The 25,578-nt window shown below is 38.4% G+C and overlaps 2 protein-coding genes across 2 annotated transcripts in view; both read left to right on the forward strand.

The window, feature by feature from the left end:
- Window positions 1–429: 429 nt before the first annotated feature.
- Window positions 430–3,209, forward strand: LOC117375080 (frizzled-2-like). The gene is made up of 2 exons (XM_055223912.1): window positions 430–462; window positions 535–3,209. The coding sequence occupies exon 2, from the start codon at window positions 535–537 to the stop codon at window positions 2,158–2,160; it is 1,626 nt and encodes a 541-aa protein (XP_055079887.1). The 5' UTR covers window positions 430–462; the 3' UTR covers window positions 2,161–3,209.
- A 19,926-nt stretch (window positions 3,210–23,135) lies between these two features.
- mylk5 (myosin, light chain kinase 5) overlaps window positions 23,136–25,578 on the forward strand; it is a 32,808-nt gene continuing 30,365 nt past the window's right edge. Inside the window, exon 1 of the mRNA XM_033971214.2 lies at window positions 23,136–23,398. Within this exon, the coding sequence (XP_033827105.1) occupies window positions 23,260–23,398 (139 nt within the window). The 5' untranslated portion in view covers window positions 23,136–23,259. The remainder of the gene's footprint in view (window positions 23,399–25,578) is intronic.

Genomic DNA, 25,578 nt, shown 5'->3' on the forward strand with positions numbered 1-25,578 from the left:
CATTCATTTATTTATTTTTAATTTATTTATTTGCTTGCCTACTTAATCCAGGCCTATTAAATGTGATATTCCTACTTTGATAATCACCTTTAACAAGTTTACATTGAAAAACAAGAAAACGAGGAACGGCTTCAAAATAAAAGATTTTTGTATAATGAAAATAGACACAAAATACAAAGTTTATCTCATTTCTAAAGTTAATTGAAGCCATGAGTTAAACTCTTTGACATTTTACAAGTGCGCAATTGAGACTTTTATTAGATTTGGCAGTCTCTGGACACCAAAAGTACCATGAGTCATACGGTATATGGTCAGCATGCACATTTATTTTGAAGGTCTAAACCGGAAGTCCATTAAATGATTATCGGTGAATTGAAAATAGTCAAGAAATGGGAGTTGCGTGTGGAAAAAGTGAGAACGAACAGTAGAAGCGAGGAGCAAGTACAAAGAAGTCGTGTCCAGGTATTCCCACAACTGTACACGCTCTGAATCCGTAATTTTGGGACATCATTTACCTGTTTAATCAGTTTCAAGATGGATTTTCGTTTCGTTTGGCGTGTCCTCCTCTTACCCATGCTCGTATCAGCGCAGGGCGACAGCGGAATGGTGGTACCCGAACATGGATTTTGTCAACCTATTTCCATCCCTCTGTGCACGGACATCGCCTACAATCAAACTATCATGCCTAACCTGGTGGGACATTACAACCAAGAAGATGCTGGCTTAGAGGTACACCAGTTTTACCCGCTCGTAAAAGTTCAGTGCTCGCCCGAGTTGAAGTTTTTCCTCTGCTCCATGTATGCGCCCGTGTGCACCGTTTTGGAGAAGGCTATCCCCCCGTGCAGGTCCATTTGTGAGCGTGCCAAACAAGGTTGCGAAGCTCTTATGAACAAATTTGGTTTTCAGTGGCCCGATCGTTTACGCTGTGAAAACTTTCCAGTGTTGGGAGACGGACAAATCTGCGTGGGACAAAACGACTCCTCTCCTGCCACTATCCCGCCCGTGATCGCTCCCATACCCCCGGACCACACCATATTTGCCCCTCACGATTTACCCTTCTCTTGCCCCAACAGTCTCAAAGTTCCACCGTATTTGAACTACAAGTTTATGGATGCCAAGGACTGCGGGGCGCCATGTGAACCAACTAAAGGTGGTGGCCATATGTTTTTCAGCGAGAAAGAGATCCAGTTTTCTCGTCTGTGGATATTAGTCTGGTCTGTCCTTTGCTGTGCGTCAACTTTATTCACTGTCTGCACCTATTTAGTCGACATGCAACGTTTTAGATACCCTGAAAGACCCATAATTTTCCTATCTGGCTGCTACACAATGGTGTCAATTGCTTACATTGCTGGATACTTCCTTGGAGATGGTGTGGTTTGCAATGGCATGTTCTACCCAGATGGCTACAAAACACTAGTTCAAGGCACCAAAAAGGAAGGCTGTACGATTTTGTTTATGATGTTGTACTTTTTCAGCATGGCTAGCTCAATTTGGTGGGTCATTTTGTCACTAACCTGGTTCCTAGCGGCTGGCATGAAGTGGGGCCACGAAGCCATCGAAGCCAATTCACAATATTTTCACCTGGCAGCGTGGGCAGTACCTGCAATCAAGACAATTAGCATATTAGCAATGGGACAAATTGAAGGCGATCTTCTTAGCGGTGTTTGCTATGTTAGCTCTAGTAACCTTGACCCACTGAGAGGTTTTGTTTTGGCGCCACTGTTTATATACCTCTTTATCGGGACGTCGTTCCTCCTGGCAGGATTTGTATCACTTTTCCGAATTCGCACGATTATGAAACACGATGGCACCAAGACGGAAAAGTTGGAGCGACTAATGGTTCGGATTGGCGTCTTCAGCGTTCTCTACACAGTTCCCGCTACTATCGTAATCGCTTGCTTCTTTTACGAGCAAGCTTTCCGGCCACATTGGGAGAGAACATGGTTAAGTCAGAACTGTAGGTCATTGGCGATTCTTTGCCCCATGCACAGCGGACCACGTATGACCCCAGATTTCACAGTTTACATGATCAAATATCTGATGACTCTCATTGTGGGAATTACGTCCGGTTTCTGGATTTGGTCTGGGAAAACTTTGCACTCGTGGCATAAGTTTTACTCAAGACTGACAAATGGGAAAAACGGAGAAACCACTGTGTGAAAAAAATACATTGTTTCTTTTTGACGTTTTTAAAAGGACTTTTGAGGCCTCTAAGCTATGTTTGACATGACAGTGTAGCACGAAATAGGCTGAAGAGTGGGAGAGACATTCAGCAACTTGACAAGAACTGGAGATTTAACCCACAACTCTTGAGAATAATCCCTGTGGTCGTTGGACACCATTTTTAGCGACTTTTTATCATGTGATCGTGGATCTAAGATGAGGAGGCTAGAGACGCAAAACATAACTGGGACGATTCATGACTGAACCAAATCTACATCAAGACATAATGAGGTTGTAAAATATAAAACAGAAACATTAAGACTGCAATTTTGTTTAGTTTTTTTCATCACATTCAAGCGTGGATAAGTAGGCGACAACAGTGATTTGGAATTGCTCACACAACAGTGCAGTTGAAGTTATTGTATAGATCATTAGGGATGGTCTCATATGGATTTTTTGAGCCGATATCCGATATTTGTTGATAGCGATATGAAGCTTTTAAAATCTACAGACCAAATTTGTGGCAAGTTATAGAGATGTACAAAAACAATAAGTTAATTTGTAAACAGTTTATTCATTTGGGGTGTAAATTCATACTTTAACGAGTCTGCTTAAAAAGACAAATCTGATGCACTGAGAACAAGGAATGATACCTGGAGAAAAATTTTCAGTGCCAAATAGCTGCTTAATTTCTCGATATCAGACCAGTACCAATATCTGGAGAAATCCTCTGGTATTAACCATATTACTGATAACGATATACCATCCCTACAGGTCATACTTTGGCAATATTGTGTAGCCTCCTTCCACCTGTCCAAAGATGTTTGCCAAAGAGATAGGGACAATGATACCAAAGCCTTATAAACAAAGACTGAACTCAAGCTTTTTCCCCATGTGGCTAAAGTGAACTTGTAAATACTTTTTGTACAAATGTGAAATTCTATATTTTGTATTTAAAAAAACAATATTGTTCGCACTGTAAAATAACGTATTGTATAACACTCATGTTTGCCTTTGGTTATACTTTGATAACTCAATACAAAACTTTAACCCATTGAATTGTGTTTTTCATAAAATCGTTTTCATTTCTGTTCAGGATTTTCAGTCTTTTTTTAAGTCACAAAAAAATACAGTATCCAATATCCCTTTCGTCTCATAATTAAACTAGGCTACATTACATCACAGCTAAAAGTGAAATGGGGCTTTTGTCTTTTTTGGGGTTGTTTATAAGTTCACTTCCAATCATTTATTTGGTGTTTTTACTATTTTTTATTTTATTTATTTAATGTTTTAATTCTACTAAACCGTGCTTTCTTTGTGAGGGTACTTCTGGTTAAGTGAAAATCCCATTCAATGTGTGACCAACAAGTCCTCTCTGAAGGCTTTAAAACTGCTCTGTAGCCCCTATAGAGATTATTTACTGTCAAGATCGGCAGCCCCAGGCAAATTAATACAAACCTGAATGACAATGGTGGCGCCCATGGTAACTTCTGGAATGAGGTGAATATTAAATAAACATCTGAACAAAATGCAATAGAATTAATAGGTCTTTTTTCAGAAGGTGATACAGTGGAACAAATTGTGATTGGCCAATGGGGTTGTCACACATTCTATTCTTAAGAAACATTATTTTACAACTGTGCCCAAATATGAGTGAAAATTTCCACTTTGGTGATCTATGTGACTATATGGCTCATTCATCTACTAACAGTGGTACAGGGACGCAAGCACTTACCAGGGGGTACTTGGAGTTGTTTCAGATTTAAAAAAGTAGCATTGAATGATATTTGAATATAAAATACTCTTCATAATACAACTTAACATCTTTAAGGATTCTGTGTGAAACATTTAGCATAAATTACATTAAAACAAGTAAATATGATGGGCAAGGTACTACTAAAGTGATATGTAGTTACTAAAGAATCAGTGCTACTGTTAACAGGGGCACTCCGAATGTGAGATGACACTTTGAGGTATTCGAGACAGAATAGGTTGGGAACCACTGTGGTATGAAACCTGCTCTTTCTGAAATAAATTTATGGTGACATAAAAAGGGTTTGATTTACCTTTTTGAAGTGTAGAATGAATTGAAAGGACTAACTTTTGTTTCTAAAATTCTTACAATTATTTATTTATGACCTAAATAATCTTGATTATCGATTAACCGATTCATCTTGACAACCCTACCATTCAACAACTAAAATTTACTTACTTCGAACCTTGATCTGGAAGTAATTCTTTTCTCAGCTGGCTGAGGTGGCAACCATTTTGTTAGTTCACAAATGGGTGAGTGGGCGTCGCACCTGAACAGCTGTTGTCTGAGGCTGGCAAACGCCCATAAAAAGGTTATGGGCTTTTCTAATGGGCCTGTGCAGCACGAGCCCCCTGTTAAAGTTTCATAGTAGGTCCTAATACTAAAGTTGTCAAATGAAAATCCACCGTTCTGTCAGTATTGGTTAAGTTTATCCCTTTTTTGTCTCTCTGTGTCATAAACTGGCGCCAGACTGAAGTGTGTCAGTCAATGTGATAACATGCACTGGAATTATTGACCTGGGCTACAGACTTCAAGGCTACTCCAGCTTTTTTGTTGAATTAAAGCTACAAAGACTTACTTAAAAGACCCATATTAAGTCTCTTCTGATTTATGTTATAATGTTTTTTCCTCAGACCTGGAACAGAAGTGGAATTGTGTTTTGTTTCATTCACAGGTTTAACACACAAACTCAGCATATTTAGGCTGTGTTCTTCTCCCAAACAGAAAACACTCCATTCCACCTTGTGATGTCATGTGGTAATACAGGAAGTGCTCCACTGGCTTTTTACACCTTCATTAGAGTTATTTGGATAATTTCAGCCCTGACATTGCCAATTTCTGCTGAACTAAAGGTGAAAGATAGCTATTAACTTAAAACTACTAAACCGTGTTATGACATGAGTATTTTGAGCTTTGAAGATGTACACAGACTAATAATGCAGCATTACTCAAACATGTGAATGAAATAAAATGCAACTCCAGGTAGATGTGCTACCAGTCTTTATTTTAATATTCAAATTAATTAAAATAAAGACTGCCAAATTATTGCTAAATATAGAAAACTTGAGTTTGTGATTTTTTTAAAAAAGTATTCAATATCAATTAATTATGCCTCAAAATTAGCATTAGTGTTAGCATTGAGACACAATCATCCCTCTTTCTAAACATAGTGTCCTCCGGTGAAGTTTTCATTTTATGTGTGTATTTTTTAACATGTTGCCAGTGACATCCATCCGCAGCTCCCTGTTCACTGCCTAACCTTTAATTATTTATTCATTTTAGCGTGACTCAGCAAAAAACTCATAGTGATACAATTGGACAGTAAGTAGTGATGCTAACAATGAGGTTGCTGGTCACAGAGCCTATTGAGCAGTACTATTATTATCACTGGAAGTAATGGCAGTAGTAATAACTAAATAAGTTATGATACAGCTGTTGGTAGCAGACAAATAAATTGGCTTTCTGATGTATTAAAATGTATTCATTCTGCTAGCACTACTTCTTGTGCTACCAAATATTATTACAATAAGCTAATCTATTACTCTTACTACTACAACACTACCCTCCCAGCCCCCAATATGGTTCAAATTATACATCCCTCACCAATGACTTGGCAAAAAATGTAAATAAAAAAGATTTTAAAAAAAATTGCACATTTCGAGGGTTACAATAAGACAGTTGTTGCTTTTGTCTAGCTTGTTATTGTTCTTTAGACCACCCATGTGATAATTGTGTGTAGTTTATGTAAATGCAGACCTACAGTTGGATGTTTTTAATAGTCTGCCTGTAAAAACATCCTCATCCTCTCACTCCTCTCAGAGCCATCACCTTAAAGTGTGAAACAAACTGGTTCAAATGATGCGATGGTTGTTTTTAGGCCTGGGCTAAACCAACGTGAACAGCTGACAGGAAGCTCAATGCCATGGTGTGAATGACCCAGCCTCCCTCAGAACCCGCAGCTAGGCTTCTCAAGATGTGGTGCAGCCACAACTAGTATCTCCAGGAGTCTGTTTCCAAGGTCAAGCTAGATGTTTGGACATGAGAACTGCTCATACACAGAATGCAAAAATGCTTCATACAAGGCATCAGTACAGAGAGGAGAATCCACATTCACATAATGCACATACCATATTCTAGCATTACACTAAATCCAAATTGGGCTTATATTTCTATGTGTTTATATTGCTCAAAAATACCTAAAAACCTGCTTTCTTCCTGTAAGAAATGGTCCTAAGAAGTAATCTCAAAAGTAAGAATCCCAAATCCTCAAGTCTTCTGAGTTCAAGTCAAATAGTTACTGCAGTATGAAAGCCAGAGTTGTTTTTTTTTGCATCAGAACCAGGATTAAATCTGGTCTGAATCAGGACTGAACTAGATCTGGACCAGTACTGTATACAGACTGAGTCAGGACTAAACCAGGACTAAACCAGGACTAATCTATAGCTGAATCAGAGCTGAATGAAGACCAAACTGGGACTGAACTGGGACTAAACCGGGACTAAATGTTGACTGAACCAGAACTGAATAAGGACTAAACCAGGACTGATCTAGAACTGATCCGTAGCTGAACCAAAGCTCAACGAGGACTGAACCAGGACTAAAACTACTAAACTAGTGACTAAACTGGGACTAAACCAGGACTAAACCGGGACTAAACCGTGGCTAAAACTGTGACTGAATCAGGACTGAATTGGGACTAAACCAGGACTAAATGTATACTGAACTAGGACTAAACTAAAACTAAAACAGGACTGAATCAGGACTAAATCCAAACTGATTTTTGCTTGTTTTTTCCGCAGTGTTTTGCAGTGCTCTGGAATCCCCCGTTCTCTTCCACAGACACAGGAGCTCAGGCCGGTTCACAGGAGGAGGGCGTGGAGAGAAAGTTGATCCGCTCCGAGCCTGAGGGTAAAAATCAAGGTTTAGAAACACACAAAAGAGACTGTTCAGGACTCAAACACTGTTTTCAATGTACAGTGCTGGTTCTCAGGCTGTGCGGCAGGTAGCAATAGTAGTTGTTTTTGATAAGCTAGTTTTGTTATGTTTTGGAGAAATGTTCTAGCTGGAATTTGCATGTATATAGTCCTGGTTTGAGAATAGAGGTTGCACTGAAGTTTTAGAAGTCAGTTTTAGGGTTGACACTAGTCAATAGCCATATTTTAGTCTGTGTGGTCTTATACATCTCCTGATACAGCTCAAGATCATTCTGAAGCTATTCAGGAAAGGCTGTGACTTTTTAGTGTCCATACCTGCTCAAATGAGTATCTAGTTTTGATACTAGTTGTAGTATCAGAATAAGTATAAGACCTCATAGATTAGTATACACCCAGGGATCGCTTTGGAACCTACCTGGACGACTGAGGGATTACACAGATATAACAGCACATGGTAACATAAAATAAAGCACTATGATTTAATGTTTAAAATTACATTCTATTGTCTAATTAAAGTGTTTCTTCTTATCATCATGGTGTCAGCATCAGCTTTGAGTATCTGGAGTCTTTTCTTTAGAATTGAAATCAAGGTTGAAATTTTTAAATCCAGTTTATGTGATTGAAATCGAATTGGCCCCACATTAAAAACTGGTTTTGCCTTGTTTTTCTGCTTAGTGAGATCTTTAGAACTAAAACAATAGTTCTAAAGATCTCACGTTGACCCATGTTTTGTTGTTTTGACTTTAGTCCTGGTTTAACCTAGTTATGTTAAGACTTAGTTAAGCTTAACTATCTCCTTGTACATGGTTTTCTGTGGTTTAATTCTGATTTATGTCATTGTAGATATACTTAGTCATAGTTTATGGTTATGTTCCTGTTTAGTCGTGGTTAAGTTAGAGTTATAGATACTATATTTATCCAACTTGAGTCCTGGTTAGATCCGGATTTAGAGGTTTTTTGTGTTTAGCCTGGTTAACTAAACTAATACATCCTGGTTTAGTTTAGTCCTGGTTTACCTTAGTTCTGGTTTAGTTTAGTCCTGGTTTAGTTTAGTCCTTCTCCTTCTATCCTTCTATCTTAAAGTGCACTATGTTGCAAACTTTTGTTGTGGATGGTACACAACTTGCTTGTCTCCATGGAGATGTAATTGCCTGGAATGTTCCACAGACAAGCATTAAACATATCCATCTTACTGCTAAGTACTTTGAAAAACATGTATTCTTACTGTAAGTGGTGTTGCCTTTTCACAGATCTGACCTGTAATTTGGCTTAGTAGTTTCAACTGCTTGTCGGCTATTGTCACAGCAATAACATCTCTATGGAGACAAGGCTATCCACCAGAAAAGTTACATAGTGCACCTTAAAGTTCCTAGTTTAGTCCTGGTTTAGATTAGGTTGGTAGGTATGAGTGAAGCTCTTGAATTTTGAAATTTCACTCACATTAGTTGGAAATGGCCATTTTTGCATATAACTAAAAACATATGTAAACCTGTTTTGTTTATAGATTGGTCCCTAGTTAAAGTGACTATTAAAAGCCCTGTGTTACTGTAGATGGTTATAAACCTGTGGTGTGCTCTCTTTGTGTGCGAGACAAGTCTGAGTTTGTCTTTGAGGATCTGTATCTGGGGTTAAATAAAGAAGACGTAATAACAGACAACTCACAGTGATTAAAGGTGGAGCCACATCCTCCCAGGCACAAAACACATAAATCTGCTATGGCCCCGTGCTCTCCGCCTTAACTGCAGAGGTGGAGGGCAACCGGATACTTTTACTAGTAGTGTAAGTAGCAGTAGTATAAAAGTAGTGATAGTAGTAGCACAATTATAGTTGTGATGATAAAATTAACAGTAGTAGTATAGTATTAAAGCAGACTTGCTCTGTAAAATTGACTTGTTAGAGTTATAAACCATGTTATGTTTGTTTCTTTCTCGTTTACCCTCTCAAAATTGTATTTGGAGTGATTCGTACATGTTTGAGCAATCTTAAATGCTTATTTTCAAGATGCCATATTGCAGATCAATCCCTGTTTTCATTCCACTGGCATGCAGCCACTGTGACTTACTTACTTTGTTGTTCAAATTTATCAATGATATGTGTAGGATTTGGCAGCATCACATTGTCATTTTGGTACTAATGAACAAAAAAATGCTTCTCGCTAGTGTGATGTGCAGTTATCTATCTTGTCATGTTGTTTACGGCGACGTCAGTGCCCACTGGGCACCACAGTTTTCTCACAAGGAAGTCAGCAGACTTCTTTGATTTATTAAGTCGTTTTAAATGAGTATTCTGATTTAAAATGTGCAAATTCTAACATAATGATCCACGGGTGTCATAGATTATAACTACAGAGCGGACACAAGCACAATTGGTCTTAGCTCAAAAGTGCCTGTCGTCTGTACCCAAATATAATTAAATACTTGCATGCTGCAGTAGTAGTAGTCATAATGAGAGTGATAGTATAAGTAATATTAACATTTTTACTATAATTATTTCAATGATTATGAGTATGACTACTTAATTAAAGGTGCACTATGTAACTTTTCTGATGGAGGTGGGCTGCCACGCTCCTGTGTCCCTAATATCGCTATGGAGATGCACACTATGGCATTGAACTTTCTTTCTCTGAATAGGGTCACCTCTCCCGTCTCATAACAATCGAGACCGTCCACCAAAAAAGTTACACAGGGTGCCTTTAAACTTCCACTGTTGTGTATTCTATTATTTTGAAGTACTTTTAAGCTTCCCTAAGTCCTTGTTCAGTCCTCTTCAGTGAACAGGAGGAGTGTGAGTACATATAGTGACAGTCAGTCTACAGTCTTCAAAGAGACCCCCCCCCCCTCCCCTTCTCCATGTAAACAGCCCCACCCCAGGCCCTGCTGCTTCCTGCCTTCATACTCCTCTTAATGTAAGGCTTGTTTAGCTTTGCACCGGAGCGGAGAGGGAGATAGAAGAGAGGGAGAAGGGGGTGAGAGGCAGAGAGAGGAGAGAGGAAGAGAGAGGAACGAGTAAGGGGAGAGGAGGAGCAGAAAAGGGAAAGAGGAGAGGGAGAAGAGAGAGGAGGGGGAGAGGGAATAGAGAGGAAGGAGGAGAGGGGAGTTGCAGAAACGAAGGAGAGGAGAGAGAGGAGACAGGAGGGAGTAAGGGGAGAGGGGAAGAGAGTATGGGGAAAGGAGCCGGAGAGGATGGGAAGAAAAGAGAGGAGGGGAAGAAAAGAGAGAGAGGCAGAGTAAGAGGGGTGAGAGAGAGAAAGATAGAGAGGAGTGGAGGCAGAGGTGGGGCAGAAGAGGGGGAGATGAGAGCCAGAGAAAAAGGGTCTAAGCTGTGGGTGGGGTCCCGCACTAGTACAGGACTTCAAAGAGGACGGATCTGGAGGGTCTTATGGAAAATTCAGGTTTATTTGAATGCTTTGTCTGGGAAATCTGGGAGAAATCAAACAGGAAGAAACGCCAGAAAAAAGCTGTAAATTGGGTTACAGCTAATGAGTATTCAAATAAATAAACAATACTACTACTACTACAGATTCAACTTTGTTTAAGTATAGTTACTCTAGTTTGCTACTCTTCATTTCTTACCTTTACAAGTAATCAAGCTGACAGAGCCTGCTAACACAGCTGTTCACCAAAGACTGGAGATGTCCTAACCCACTGGTAAAAAAATAACGCAAATATTAAAGCAAATATTACATGTTAAATAAATAAGTTTAACAGATTAAAATATCTTTTGTCCAATACATTTCTGTGCTGTTTGGATGATATGCCTTTACATGTGTTTGTGTGGCAGGTACATGTGTTTGTGGCTGCCATCTCACTGTTTTGAGATGTTGATGTTGTCGTTTTCTGTCAACCAAGGGGCAAGAAGAGACAAGCTCAGGGCCAAAGCCGGACTGAACCAGATCTGAACCAGGATTAAATCTGGTCTGAAGCAGGAACTAAAACCAGGACTAAACCAGTATTAAATCCAGACTGAACCAAAGCAGGCCTTAACCATGCTAAACTAGGACTAAAATCCAGACTAAAATCGGGACTGAACTGGGACTGAACTGGGACTGAACAGGGACTAAACCAGGACTAAACCAGGCCTTATCTATGCTAAACTAGGATTAAAATCTGGACAAATTCAGGACTGAACCGGGACTGAACCAGGACTAAACCAGGACTAGACCAGGGCTAAAACAGGACTAACATGGGACTGAACCAGTTCTAACACAAGACTAAACTAGGACTAGACTAGGACTAAACCAGGAGTAAATCAAGACTAAACTGCGACTGAAACAGGACTAAACAGAACTAAAAGAGAACTAAAACTAGTATTAAATGGGACTAAACCGAGGTTTAAAAAGTACTGAATGAGGTCTTAAACTGAAGTAAACCAGGACAAGAAGGGACTAGCCTCAAGGCAGAGACGGGAGGAATGTCTGTGATATTATGATGCACATACAAAGACGATTGCGGTCTTTCTTACTAATGCTGTTTCTGGAAAGTGGTTAAAGCTACGTGACGTAACATTTCAAGAATTTAAATAGCACATTTAGGGAACAGTGGCATTAGAGATAGTTATTTTAAGTAGTTTATATAAAGGCTAATAATACTTACTGATGAGGTTATTCAGTCAGATTTAAGCTATAATTAGAGACAAGAGTCAGGTTGGCAGTTCAACTCCAGCTCTGACATTTAGCTTTTCTATTTTCACCTGCTTGTCTCCATGGAGATTATATTGCTTTGTCGAGAAAGTTCCAGATTATGGCATTAAACGTATTCATTTTTCCCCAAAATATTATTTCAGTACTATTGCTCATACCTTAATAAACATGCATTCTTACTGTGGGTGAGATCGCCTATCCACAGATCTGACTTAGCCTACATGATGATAGATGATTTAATGTCATGCTGCAGGAAATTTCCAGCAGCATCTCCATGGCAACAAGAAAGTATACTAGACCCTCCTCCGGAAAAGTTACATAGTGCAGCTTTAATGATGGTAATATTTTAACATTAGTTCTATAAAAGTTCTCAGCTCGTCTTGTGTAACTTAAACAGGGCTTGGGCTGTTTTTGGAGTTTTTCCCCCTTTTTTTTTTTTTTTTTATAGTGAAACATGAGCCAACATTTGATCAGTAACAGCCGCTCTGCCTCTCTCCACTTTAACTGTATCCAACCTTCATTTCCTTTGTCTCCAGCTGTTTATAGACCTGCATTCTTTGTAAGCTGCAACAACAAAAATCTAAGTTTGAACTTCACCGTGGAAGCGACACATCTTACAGGGCTTTGCTGTAGATGATGTTTATCAAAAAATATAATTACCCACATCTAATTGATTCTAAAACCGGAATCCAAACTAAATACTCATTTGAATGAGTATTGATACGGAACAAAAGTCACATGATCAGCCAAGTGGCAAGAAGACACAAGCTCATGGGCGAAGCAGGACTGAACCAGGTCTAAACCAGGACTTAACCAGAACTATATGCAGACTGAACCAGGACTGAACCAGGACTGAACCAGGACTGAACCAGGACTTAACCAGGACTTAACCAGGACTTAACCAGGACTTAACCAGGACTGAAAACTTAAAAAAAACCTTAAACGTACTACATGAAAAAAAAAAAAAAAAAAGTAAAAATATTGAAGTGCCCATTTAAAAATGTACTTAAAGAGTAAAAAGTATTTCGTGCAGATTTTGGGGTCTTATAAAGCTTCAAATGTAGTGAGTTTGAAAAAGATTTGTGCTGAATTTTGTTTAAAATGTTTATTTTGCTACTTTTACTTTGTTACAATCCACCACTGCTAAGCTGACTAAACCTGGTGCTGAAAATTACATTTTGTTATATAAATGGACTTGTTTTATTATGATTTTAGTGCTTCCCATTTATACAAGAGACTATGGTGGCCCCTCCATAGTCTAAAATAAACTGGACCATGTATTGGCTCATTGTATTATCATTAACTAAAATAGATTACACTGCTTAAAACTTAAATATATATGCAGTGTGTTACATTGGCACTCCACAAATTTTATGAGATGAAAATATTAAAATAAAAAAAAAAAAAATCTGATGTGTGTCACTGTGATTGTAATAAAAATCTGTATCGAGTATTGAGTGACTATACTAAAAACAACAAAAAATTATTCACTAGATTTGACCGATACCTATACCTCAACCTATTTTGAACCTCGGTCCCGGTTTGGTGTACCTATAGCCTACTGTGTGTGTTTTTGGACACGTTTTTGGCTTGACCTTTGAGTTTTGACCCTCTTGGGCTTCTGTTTATGTTTTAAGGGGTTAGAGGTGACGGTTTCAGTGTTGACCCCTGAGCCTTAGGTAGTTTTGAGTTTGCCCCATCAAGGCTCCTGTAGTAAAGTCTGACCTTACACTGCAAAAAAGGAACATTAGTTTTAGCATTTGCAATTCAATGTGGTTAGAAATATGATGATTTGAACCATGTTGGTAAAGTGGTTAGCTTCAGTTAGCTTCATTTGTGAAGTCATGGTTTGAATATTTGGTTTTCCATGACACTCTGATTACTTGTTGCTAAGGAGGAGAGGTGGAAGAAGTGCTCAATTTTGTTACTTAAGTAAAAGTACAGATACTAGAGCGAAGAAATACTCAAGTAAACATAAACACACCGCAAAAAAATCTGCTTAAATAATAGCAGAGTAAAAAGTAAAAGTATTTTGCACAGATTATGAGATCTAATAAAGCTTCAAATGTAGTGACGTTGATACAGATTTCTGCTGAATTTTGTTCAACAGAAACAATTGCATTGATAGTTTTTTACAGCTGTTTTTATTTGTATATTTTTACTCAAATTATGAACATGTCAGAAATAAACGCCCCAGACTTTTCAGTCTAGTTCAAAGCTGTAGTGGAGTAGAAAGTACAGATACCTGCTCTCAAAAGTAGTGAAGTAAAAGTAAAAAGTAGTGGAATGATCTGATATTTTGTGTTTAGTTCAGAGTCGACGCTGTTTGTTATTCTGTTTATCTGTGCTGTTTTTTATGTAACTGCTTTTGTATGTGACATTTGGTTGCTATGACAACAAGTTGATGTGAAAGTTCAGGTATTGCTCCGTTACTGGTCTGTTTTGGAGACTGGCTCTAGTGAGTTGAGACTACTGTTGTTTTGCTCTTGTTTTGGCGTGGGTTATGGCCTACAGTAGCACTTGTGTTCAGAAAATAAACAACCAGAAGTAATTTGGCGTGCGTCCTTACACCAGAACACTACAGTGTATTTGTTTGCTCGAACTATGAACGTGTTAAAAATAAACCCCTCAGCCTTTTCAGCGGGTCTCAAACAATAATGAAAAACACTTCAACTTTTCAGTCCTTTTCAGAGATGTAGTAGAAAGTACAGATACCTGCTCTCAAATATAATGAAGTAAAAAGTATTCATTTAAGTACAGTACTTTACCACTTTTACTTCATTATGTCCCAATACTGCTATCTCCTTACATACCTACAGTGATGTCTTTCTTCCAGATATGTTAGTGATAGAAACTGTATTGTGAATGTAACCCAAGCTTAGTTTCAATGGCCTGTGTCTTTTGTGTGTCCCATAGACTTACACTGTGGATACAAGGATAGCCCTCAGCACTGCAGTGTCACCTTTCAGCTCGCGCCTGTCTCCAGAGAAGAATCCCAACTATGCTGTCTGCTACAAAAGAGGACATCACATTAGTCTGGTTTGCCTTAAAGTGAAGCAATCGCTCTTTCATTTGATACTGTTTATAATGTGATATGCCGTACAGTAACAATGCATGGGGATTTTTATATTGGCAAAGTGGAGTCCCTGGAGAAACAACATAATCACACATTATCATGCATTTTACGTGTCACATATTAGAAAGATTTCTTAAAAGTGCTGCACCCGATTTTTACCGTCTTAAAAACATGAAAAACACAACTATGGTTCTTAATTTTCTGAGCATCCTAATTATTCACGGTGATGAGTTTATCAACGCAACTTTCGGAGGCCAGAGCGGAGTTTTGCCTTCACGTGATGCTAATAATAATTCGTTGTACAGTGCATTTCCTCATTATCGGGCAATAAAATGCCTCATGCTTATGATCTAGCAGTACACAGCAAACTTATTTTGACCTCAAGAGTTACTTATACAGTAGATCTTTGCAGGGACAAAACAAAATGTAGTCAAATACATGGAAAAAAACTGGTACAGGGTTGTATTCAAATTTATTACATTTTCTTCTACAAAGTGTATTTCCCATTCATGTTTTTATTAGCTTAGATGTGAGAGAATTTCACTTTTGTGTTGCCATCTTGTCAAATTGCATATTACAATGCCCTAGTGTAGTAAATAGTCCAATGTCCATTTTATGTATTGTGACTTATTACAAGGAAAATTTGGTATTTGAAGTCTCTTTCCAGGGAGCTGAAGCCGTCAGGAGGAAATATGCCAGATATTCAGAGAGCTACAAGATTACATTGGTTAAATACATATTAGATGGAGGATTATATGAAAAAACATGGAAGAAAGTGTCCAGACATGGGAAGAGTAGGTTAATGAAACTCAGTACTTTCTTCATGTGACACAATACTGCTACATAACTCTATATTGCCACCAGAGGGTGCAGATACTATTCCAAGTGTGCATTTGGTCTTTATATTGTACTTTTTATTATCTTAGGATCTTTAGGAGCTTGGCATTGACAACTCTATAAGTATTCAAAAGAAAGGAATATGACCTTTCAGAGTTGTGTTGAATCCCTCCTCATTGCAGGGAGGCCCCTTCACATGGAAGTGATTACATACACACACACACAAACACACACAAACACACACAAACACACATACACACTCATACACACGCGTTGGGTTTCCGTGCTTCTTGGGGAATTTACATTGACTTGCGTTCATTTCCTAAGCTCTACTATTGTCACTACTTGCCTATAGCCTCAACTCTAATCTTGACCTATTTTAACCCATATCTTAATTTTAAACCGTAATAAACTTTTGACATCACAGGGACCTGATTTCTGTTCTCATAAAAGAGGCAGGTTGCCAGAACCTACAGATTTTAGTCCCCACAATGTGATAAATACCCATTTACACACGCACATAAGACTCACAGAGGGAAATTACAGAGCAGGGTGCAGTCTGGAGCCGCTCTAACCACTCTCTCATTCACTCAACCTGCACACGCTGCGTGGTTTGAACCATCGTCAGCCAGTCTCCCTGTCTCTACTCCTGTCTCTACTCCTGTCTCTCTCCTGTCTCTGCTCCTGTCTCTGCTCATGTCTCTGCTCCTGTCTCTGCTCTTGTCCCTTCTCCTGTCACTGCTCCTGTCTCTGCTCCTGTCTCTGCTCCTGTCACTGCTCCTGTCTCTACTCCTGTCTCTGCTCCTGTCTCTGCTCCTGTCTCTGCTCCTGTCTCTGCTCCTGTCTCTACTCCTGTCTCTGCTCTTGTCCCTTCTCCTGTCACTGCTCCTGTCTCTACTCCTGTCTCTACTCCTGTCACTGCTCATGTCTCTGCTCCTGTCTCTGCTCTTGTCCCTGCTCCTGTCACTGCTCCTGTCTCTGCTCCTATCTGTTCCTCATCTGCTCCCCAGTCTCAAATACAACTTTCATTCATGGAGTCATCACAACAGTTCCTTATGAGCTTGTCTTTGCTCTGTAAGCAGATATATACTGTCAGATTTCGTCCTGTCCCTGCTCCTATCTGCTCCTGTCTCTGCTCCTGTCTCTGCTTCTGTCTCTGCCCCTGTCTTTGCCCTTGTCTCTGCCCTTATCTCTGCTCCTATCTTTGCTCCTGTCTGTTCCTGTTTGGTCTTGTCTCTGCCCCTGTCTCTGCCCTGTCTCTGCCCTGTCTCTTGTCCTGTCTCTGCCCCTGTCTCTGCTCCTGTATCTGCTCCAGTCTCGGAAACCGAATGTGACCGTATATACCTGCAGTTTCTTGTGACTCACACAGGACGTCCAGTAAAAGGAGGGAGGGGCTGGACATGGAGGAGCCAGTACACAGTCACTCTGCCCCCCGAGGCTCATAGTGCAGACAAGGAGAAGATTTCTAAAATAATAATAATAATAATTAAACTTTTTAAACTTTTAATTATAGTCTTTCGGTCTCTCACATGCATAACGCCTATAAAGTCTGTATGCAGTGAGAATGTCACGTCAACCACTGAAGACCACTAGATGGAGCCATTGTATCACCTGTCCTTAGGCCCACACCTTGGATTTTTTAAATTTAAATTTAAATTTAAATGGGGACATTGGGCATCAGGATTACCTAGCCGAAGGAATAGGATAATGTGAATGTTAAAGGTGGTAGGTCCACATCCTGCTTGTCTCCATGCAGATGTTATTGCTTTGCCTTGAATTCCATAATATGGCATTAAACTGCTCTATCTCCATGGAGACAATACCACATGGCACACAGTAAGAATGCATGTTTCCCAAGGTTTTTTAGAGCGATAAAACTAAATAAATTTTGCAGGTAGATTAGTGTCATTAGTACAATAACATCTCTATGGAGACAAGAAGGTGATGGACCCTCTACCAAAAAATTTACATAATGCATCTTTATGTTCAGGCCTACCTTTAATTTAGTTTTATATTGCTGTGCAGTACTGGTCGTAGTAGGTGAATCAGTCCTTTAGGGAGCAGCAATGTACAATTCAAATATTACTCTATCACATGGATACCCAAACTTTTCAGGCTAACACTTGATTATTTTTACAATGTTTGTGGAAACATCCTGATTAAAGTTTTCGAGTTCAAGCTTCGGCTTTGAGCAACAGCAATAAACACACAAAATTCATGAGAAAAATTAAGAAATTTATTTGTATTGTTAATGTGACCAAGATATGTACATTTAATACTAATAAATAAGCAACGCTTATGTGAAATACTTTTACTCTTTTCTCTTAAAAGTACATTATTAAACAGGTACTTTAATTATTTTTATTTTTACTACTTAAGTAGTTTACTTTTACTTAAGTAACTTTTTTACCTCTGTATCTGTACTTTTACTTAAGTAAAACTGTACTTCATCCACCACTGCAATACAGTAGCATTACAAATATTGTGTTTATTATTCACATCAATAATAGGCCAACTTAGTCGCTAGATTAGTTCAAGGTAGTGGAGCAGCCATCATGTCTCCTTCCTGCAAACCTCTTTGTGTTTGGCCCTTGAGTCTAAATCCTTTCACTTTTTCTTATCTACTATTGAATCATGGGAACTTCCATGTTATGTTAAAGTTTCACTGTGTAACTTTTCTGGTGGAGTTGTTATTGTTTTGCCTGTAATGATATAAATAGCTAAAAAGCAATCTGAAAAAATACATTTTTACTATGAGTGGGGTCGCCTCTTCACAGACCTGAACTGTAACTTGGCGTGTCATTTGTCTCCATGGAAACATCCCACTCAACTACTACTACTGTTGGTGTGTCCTTGGGCAAGACAGTTCATCCACCTTGCCTATGAATACAGTGTGGTTGAGAGGAAATGCAGTACTAGCAGAGGTGGATAGTAGCCAGAAATTGTACGTAAGTAAGACTAGCATTACTCCAAACTATTAAAAGTAAAAGTACAAAGTGGTCCAAGAAATGACTCAAGTTACTGCTACTATACTACTTATAGTATAATACTACTTAAGGGTTAAATGTTGATTTAAAAAATATATATACATATTTAGTCAACAGTAGCAATACAAATCCATTTCTTCATTTTTGTGTATTTATTTTTGTTTGCTCAAAGCCAAAGCTTGAACTCAAAAACTTGAGTCAGGATGTAACCATGAACATATAACCCCTTTTTAGTACTTTTTACTTTTCAGTCCAGTTAAAAAATGTAGTGGAGTAGAAAATACAGATACCTTCTCTCAAATATAGTAAAATAAAATGAAGTAGTGCTTTATTTTACTAGTACTTCGTTACCTTCCACTACTAGACGTTACCAGCTGACATGACCTCATTATTATCTTTTAAACTCAACACTTCACCTTTGGCAAAGCAGCATCAGAAGAATGGAGCGTCGTAAGAAAAAAGAAACCAGAGACTTTTACAAAGCTGTGTTTTTGAATCAGGTTTAGTTTACTCATGTTTACAGCCTCAAGACAATGTCCCGCTGTCTGTAGGCTGTTTCACCCACATCTGTGCATCTGCCAGCCAAGTCAACAACTCCTGTGGAACTAGATACATACATACATAAATACATAATACACAAATAATACATACATAAAAAATAATAATCCAAGGCTAAAATAATAAAAGTTCACTGTGTAACTTTGTTAACTTTCCTGTGGAGGGGCTGTTGCACACAGATCTGCTCATCTGCTACTGTCAACAACTCCTGCTCTGTGTGAACAAAACAAATAAATAAATACATAAAAATAATGCAAGCCTAATGAAATTAAAGGTCCACTATGAAACTTTTCTTGTTTGCCAGAAAAGTAAGGTTAAGGCACACTTAAAATGAAATAAAGTTGATGTTTTGATGAAAGCAGTATATTTTTACAGCTGTAGTGTTATGGCTACGTTTTAGCTCATGCAGATTTTCCCAAAGCCTGACCTGTGCAAACTTGGAAAAAACAAAAACAAACAAATACAAACATTGTGTGTATGAATATGCTGAGTAAATGATTGGTAGCAAAATGTTTACATAGGCCTATACAAAATATGTAACAAATAAATAATCCATGACTTCCCGAGATCTCTACCCTACACACAAGAGTATTTGTTGAAGAGAAACCCAAAAAGTATTTCTGAGCTCACAACCGTATAATAAAAGGAACAACAGGAACAACAAAAGCAACAGTGCCTCCTGCTTTGGCTCGGTGTTTGACATTTGGTTAAAACAAGAACCTAGTGAAGAGGCCTTACTGTGGGGTCACTGAAGTGGAATCTGGGATGGAACAGAGGGAGGGAGAGGAGGATGAGGAGCAGAAAGAGAGAGATGGGAGGAGAAGTTTAGAGGAAAGAGGGAGAGAGAGAGCGAGGAGAGGCAAAGGAAGGAGAGAGAGAGTATAGGAGGTAGATGGTGAAGGAAGGTTGAGGGGGCAGAGCGGAGAGGAACAGAAGGAGGAAAGAGAAGGAGATATAGAGGAAGGGAGAGAGAGAAGGGGGGAGGATGAAGAGGAGAGAGAGAGAGGAGAGGGAGTGCAAGGAGAATAAGAAGGAGAAAGAAATGAGATACAGAGGAAGGGAAAGAGAGAGAGAACAAGGAGAGCAGAGAGGAGTAGGGAGAGGAGGAGAAGGTTGAGACAGAGAGAGGGGCAAGAGAGCACAAAAGAGGTAGAGGAAGGAGAGCGAGAAGTAGAGATAGAGGGAACAACAAAGGAGGCAAAGGAGGGAGAGGAGGGTGACAATGAGAGAGTGGAAGGAGAGAGGAGGGAGGATGAGGAGGGTGAGAAAGAGGAGAGAAGGACGGTGAGCTGACGTCAATGCTTTGTCTCTCATTCATTTCCACATGACTGTCTCTAGCTTGGATTCCAGCTCAGAGCGTTGGCACATTTGTTCTCAGTGAGTGGACAGTAGTACGCTGCATTCACATTCTGGCTGAGTGCAAAGCTGATGAAAGGAAAGAGTCTGAAACAAAACAAAAACATTGTCCTAAAAGTGTAACTGACGTAGTACATTACATGTACGATTACATATCGAGAAAGAAAACCATACTTAGGAACATTTCCCATGGAGGTAGGCAGGTTTTATGCCTGTATGTTTTATGTTTCCATGGAGACAAGCCTAAAAAGGCCCTCCTTCAGGCCCAATAAGCCAGGTTTGTGGAAATGCAAGCCCACTAACAGTACGCATAAAATCTTTTGCTATAGATCAGACCTGGATGACTGAGGGATTACACAGATAATGTAAAAAGAATGTTCAAAATAATAATAAAAAAAATAATCATTTTGATCTATTTTTTGGATAGAAAGTTGCACAGTGTGGCTTTAATGTGTGTGTTGGTTGCCAAGGGGAGAGAGAGTGTATGAATGACTTAAGATGTGAAACATAGCACTGCAGTCTGTGTTTATAATCACACCTTTGCATAACTTCGCTTTGAGTTACTAGTTTGCTTTAGTAGAAACTGTCACCGTGTCCTTAGACACTTCACCTACATAGTCTAGCCTAGTATGATTGCAGTGTGTGAGTGTTGGCTTTGGTTGGAGGGACCAATGGCGCAGATTGGCAGCCTCGTTTCTGTCAGTCTGCTCCAGAACAGCTGTGGCTACAGTAGTTAGTGTGGAGAGTGAATAATGCATTGTGCTTTGGGTGTCTTAAACAGCACTATGTAAATCCAATGCATCATTATTATTACTATTTGTGGGCTTTTGATTTAAGTTTATGAAAATTACACACTGAAGTAATATGAGTTAAAACTTAAAGGTCCTAAATTACACAAAATTGACTCTTGTGAGCTTTAATCCATGTTATAATGTTGTTACCTCCTCAAAAACATACCTGGAGTTGTGTTTTGTTTCAATCACAGATGTTTGAGAAATCTTGCATTATTGGACTGTCTACATCTCCAAGGCTCAAAATGCTCTTTTCCACTTTATGATGTCATGTGGTAATTTTCAACTTCACAATTACTTTTTACCTTTAGTTCAGTAGAGAATGGCAATTCCAGAGCTGAAATCCTCCAAACGATTCTCGTGAAGCACCTCCTGTATTACCACATGACATCACAAGGTGGAGCTGACCGTTTTCTGTGTGAGCGAAGAACTTCGACGAAATATGCAAGGTTTGTGTGTTAAACATGTGTGAATGAAACAAAACACAAATCCAGGTCTGTTTGTGATGAGGAAACAACATTATAACAGAGATCAGCAAATAGCATAATATAATTTTAAAAAAAAGAAAGCCATTTACTGCCAAGTCAGTCTGTGAAATCATGCCCAAAGTTCAAGTGCAGCATTGATAAGGAAGTGAGTAAACATAGTGATCCATACATCTGCTGTCTGACCTTTGCCTGGAGCCACAGATAACACTACACTCCACTTTGGGCAGTTTTCTCCTCTTTATGTCCTTTATGAGGGGCTCTGTGGGAGAACTGGTGCAATAAAAGCTTGTATAGTTTGTGCAGTGGGCGGGGACAGGCACGAGAATGAATGAGATAAGAAGATGTTTGCCCCGCCCCACATTGTCTCTAAGTTTGGACTAAACCAGGATAATACCAGCTTTAATCTATTAAGCTTAAATAGGCCTGTAGTACTATTTGGACTTTAATGTAAATTAGATGGGGCAGTCATTTTTTAGGGTCAATATTTATCATGGGGACTTTTACGTTGTACTAGTGAGAACATTTTGGTTATTTTTCTGTACTACGATGAGATTTGAGCTGTAGTTCACTTTACATAAAAAAAACTGTCACCCTTGTTTCTGTAACTGCTGCTGTCAGACTCATCATTTTGGTCTTAAAATGTTCATATCAACTCGCTCTACATGATCCTGGTGATTTTATTTTGCTATTGTGTCTGTAACTCAAGATATGAACATTAATAAGACAAATCAGGTGCCTTTTTTCCCCAAGGTTGATTCCGCTAGCATTAGCCGCAGGTTTGATTGACAGCATTGCTTAGCGCCTCTCCCTAAGCAAAAGTAAAAGTATTTCACACTCGCAAGTGTTGTCAACATGTTAAAGTGTTAAATATTGTGATATAGATTCAAAATGATTCATGTTGTGGTCAAAGCCAAAGCTTGAACTTGTACACTTTAGTCAGGATGTTACGCTCAAATGTGGTTAAGTGAAAGTAAAATAAATATATATATATATATATATATATATATATATATATATATATATATATATATATATATATATATATGCACTGTAAAATGTACTTAAGTAAAGTACAGATACCTAAAAAATCTGCTACAGTACAATACTTTACTACTTGATTGATTAAACTGATTAAAACATGAATTGCAAATCTAATCTCAATGCTTTCCAGAGAAATCAGAATTGCAGTAGATATCTCAAATAGTTCAGCCCTATAGTGTGAAGTGGGCGGAGCTTCATGGTTCAAAGGGGAGGGGTGAGAAACAGGAGGCTGAGAAGTGTAAGAGCAACTACAGCTGTGTGCCAAACAGAAGAGGAAGTCCGATAAACAGACAGCTTGGGAAATGTCTGTGTAGGTTTTGAATAAAGCTGGACAACTGCAAGGTCTCTTATAGAAATGAACGGGGAGATGACCAGCCAATCCAAATATGTGTCAACCTACAAGATGCACTTTAAGGCGCCCGGGGCAACCACGGGAACAAGCAACAAAAGTGGGATTAAAACAACACTGAGGTCCAGCCATGTCACACATTCAGGTTAGTGATATTAATAAATTTAACAATATTTATCTGGCAGAATGAGTGGGTTTCAAATATGCTGCAGTGTGTAAAACAATGTATGGTCTGTGTTATGATGTTGTTTCCTCATCAAAAACATATCTGGAGTTGTGTTTCATTCACACATGTTTAACACACAAACCCTGCAGATTTAGACTGAGTTCTTCTCTCAAACAGAAAACACTCTGTTCCACCTTGTGATGTCATGTGGTAATACAGGAAGTGCTCCACTCTTTTTAAACTCCATACACCTTCACTAGAATGGATAATTATTTTAATAATAAATTAAATAATTATATATTTATAATTAAATAATTATTATTTGGATAATTACAGATCTGGAATTGCCAATCTCTATTGAAGTAAATGTAAATGTAGCTATTAACTTGAAAACTACCACTTCATGACATCACAAGGTGGAACAGAGCGTTTTGAGCTTTGGAGATGTAGGCAGACTAATAATAAAGGATCACTCAAACATGTGTAAATGAAACAAAACACAACTCTGGGTAAGGCTGGAGTTTTTTGTGTGTGTTTCTAATAATTGAGATTTTGAAAAACAGATAAATTGTGATTATAATGAAACAAGTGTACTGCTGGCTTTCTTGCTTACAAATGAGGGATATTGTGCAGTTAAACAATTGGCATAGGAAAAAAATATTAAAATCATATCACATATCTGTTCAAATCAAAATTAATGCAGTTTACAGTCTATTAAGTCATAATGTGATAAGAATAAACATATAAATTGCTTCCCTGTTTAAAAGACTTGGAACCTCTGCTCTGACTTTGATTAAAATCTTAATGATCCAGTGTGTGCAAGAAAATCGGGATTTTTTTTTTTTACCCAGCCCTGACGCCAGGTATGTTTTTGAGGAGGTAACAACATTATAACTTGGCTTAAAGCTCACAGGAGTCCATTTTACATAGGACCTTTAAAGAACATATGCATAAGAAGTAGCAGAAGAAGTAGTTGAAGAATTGATGTCAGTGGCTAAATCAGCATGCACACTTAAAATGAGATGTGGACTTGAGCTAAATGTCTTATGTCATTTTAAATATAATCTTTATTTGAAGCTATGCCAGAGAAAACAGACGGTGCTACAGAGGAATGTGATCTGTGCGGTTAACTCATACACAAATGAAACAGTGATGCTTGATCGTGTGAGAAGAATAAGATTTAATTTAACCCACCCTGTAAACTGAATGACAACAACACTTTTATTAGCCCTATTAAAAAACGAACACAGATCCAAAACAAACAGTTTATTAAGGTTTAGTTTATAATTAATACTCTAACCCTAACTCCTACGTGGTACCATAGTCTGTATAAAGAAGTGGACTAAGTGAGTGTGATGACGACCCATAGCGTTCGGCTCCAGTCAAATGAATCTCATTGAAGCTAGTGGATATAGCGGTGAATTTGGAGCGAAATTCCACATTTGAAATTCCGAGCACGGTATCATAGCAACCAAAGAGCCAATGTGGAGTGAGGCTGTTGACGGTAATGCCTCTTCCTCCCCACGCCGCTGATGTTGCAGGTAGAAGGCACTTAGCAACACTGTCAATCAAACCTGTTGCTCACGCTAGCAGTAGTGAACTTGGGGAAAGATAAAAACACCAGGATCATGTAGAGCAGACCACTATGAACATTTTAAGACCAAAGTGATGAGGCTGACTGCGGTTACAGAGAGAGGGGTCACAGTTTTTCAATAGAAAGTGAATTGGAGCCAGAGTGGAAAAGCGGGAAGCGCATCCACGCTCACTTCGGGAAGCAGGATAGCTATGTTAGCATTTATCAGTGGGTTAGCATTTATCTATACAGTCTATGTGTGGAACCAAATTATTTTGTATTGGTTTAGATATTTAAAAATACTTTAAACGTATACTTTCAATTGATAATATATTACATGAAGGTAGTTAATAATCTTTAACTGTGATGTGGTACACTTTAGTATCTATGTACATATATTACAGACATGCAGAAACAACATAACATATTGAAGCATATATATATATATATATATATATATATATATATATATATATTTATTTATTTATTTTTGTTATATACTGTTCAGTGGTACCAAAATTAAAAAAAAATCAGAAAAAAAAAAAAATCACATTTTATTTCAGTTTGCCCTAAAATCCTTAATCAA

This window comes from Periophthalmus magnuspinnatus, chromosome 8 (genome assembly GCF_009829125.3).
Source record: "Periophthalmus magnuspinnatus isolate fPerMag1 chromosome 8, fPerMag1.2.pri, whole genome shotgun sequence".
NCBI lineage: Eukaryota > Metazoa > Chordata > Actinopteri > Gobiiformes > Gobiidae > Periophthalmus > Periophthalmus magnuspinnatus.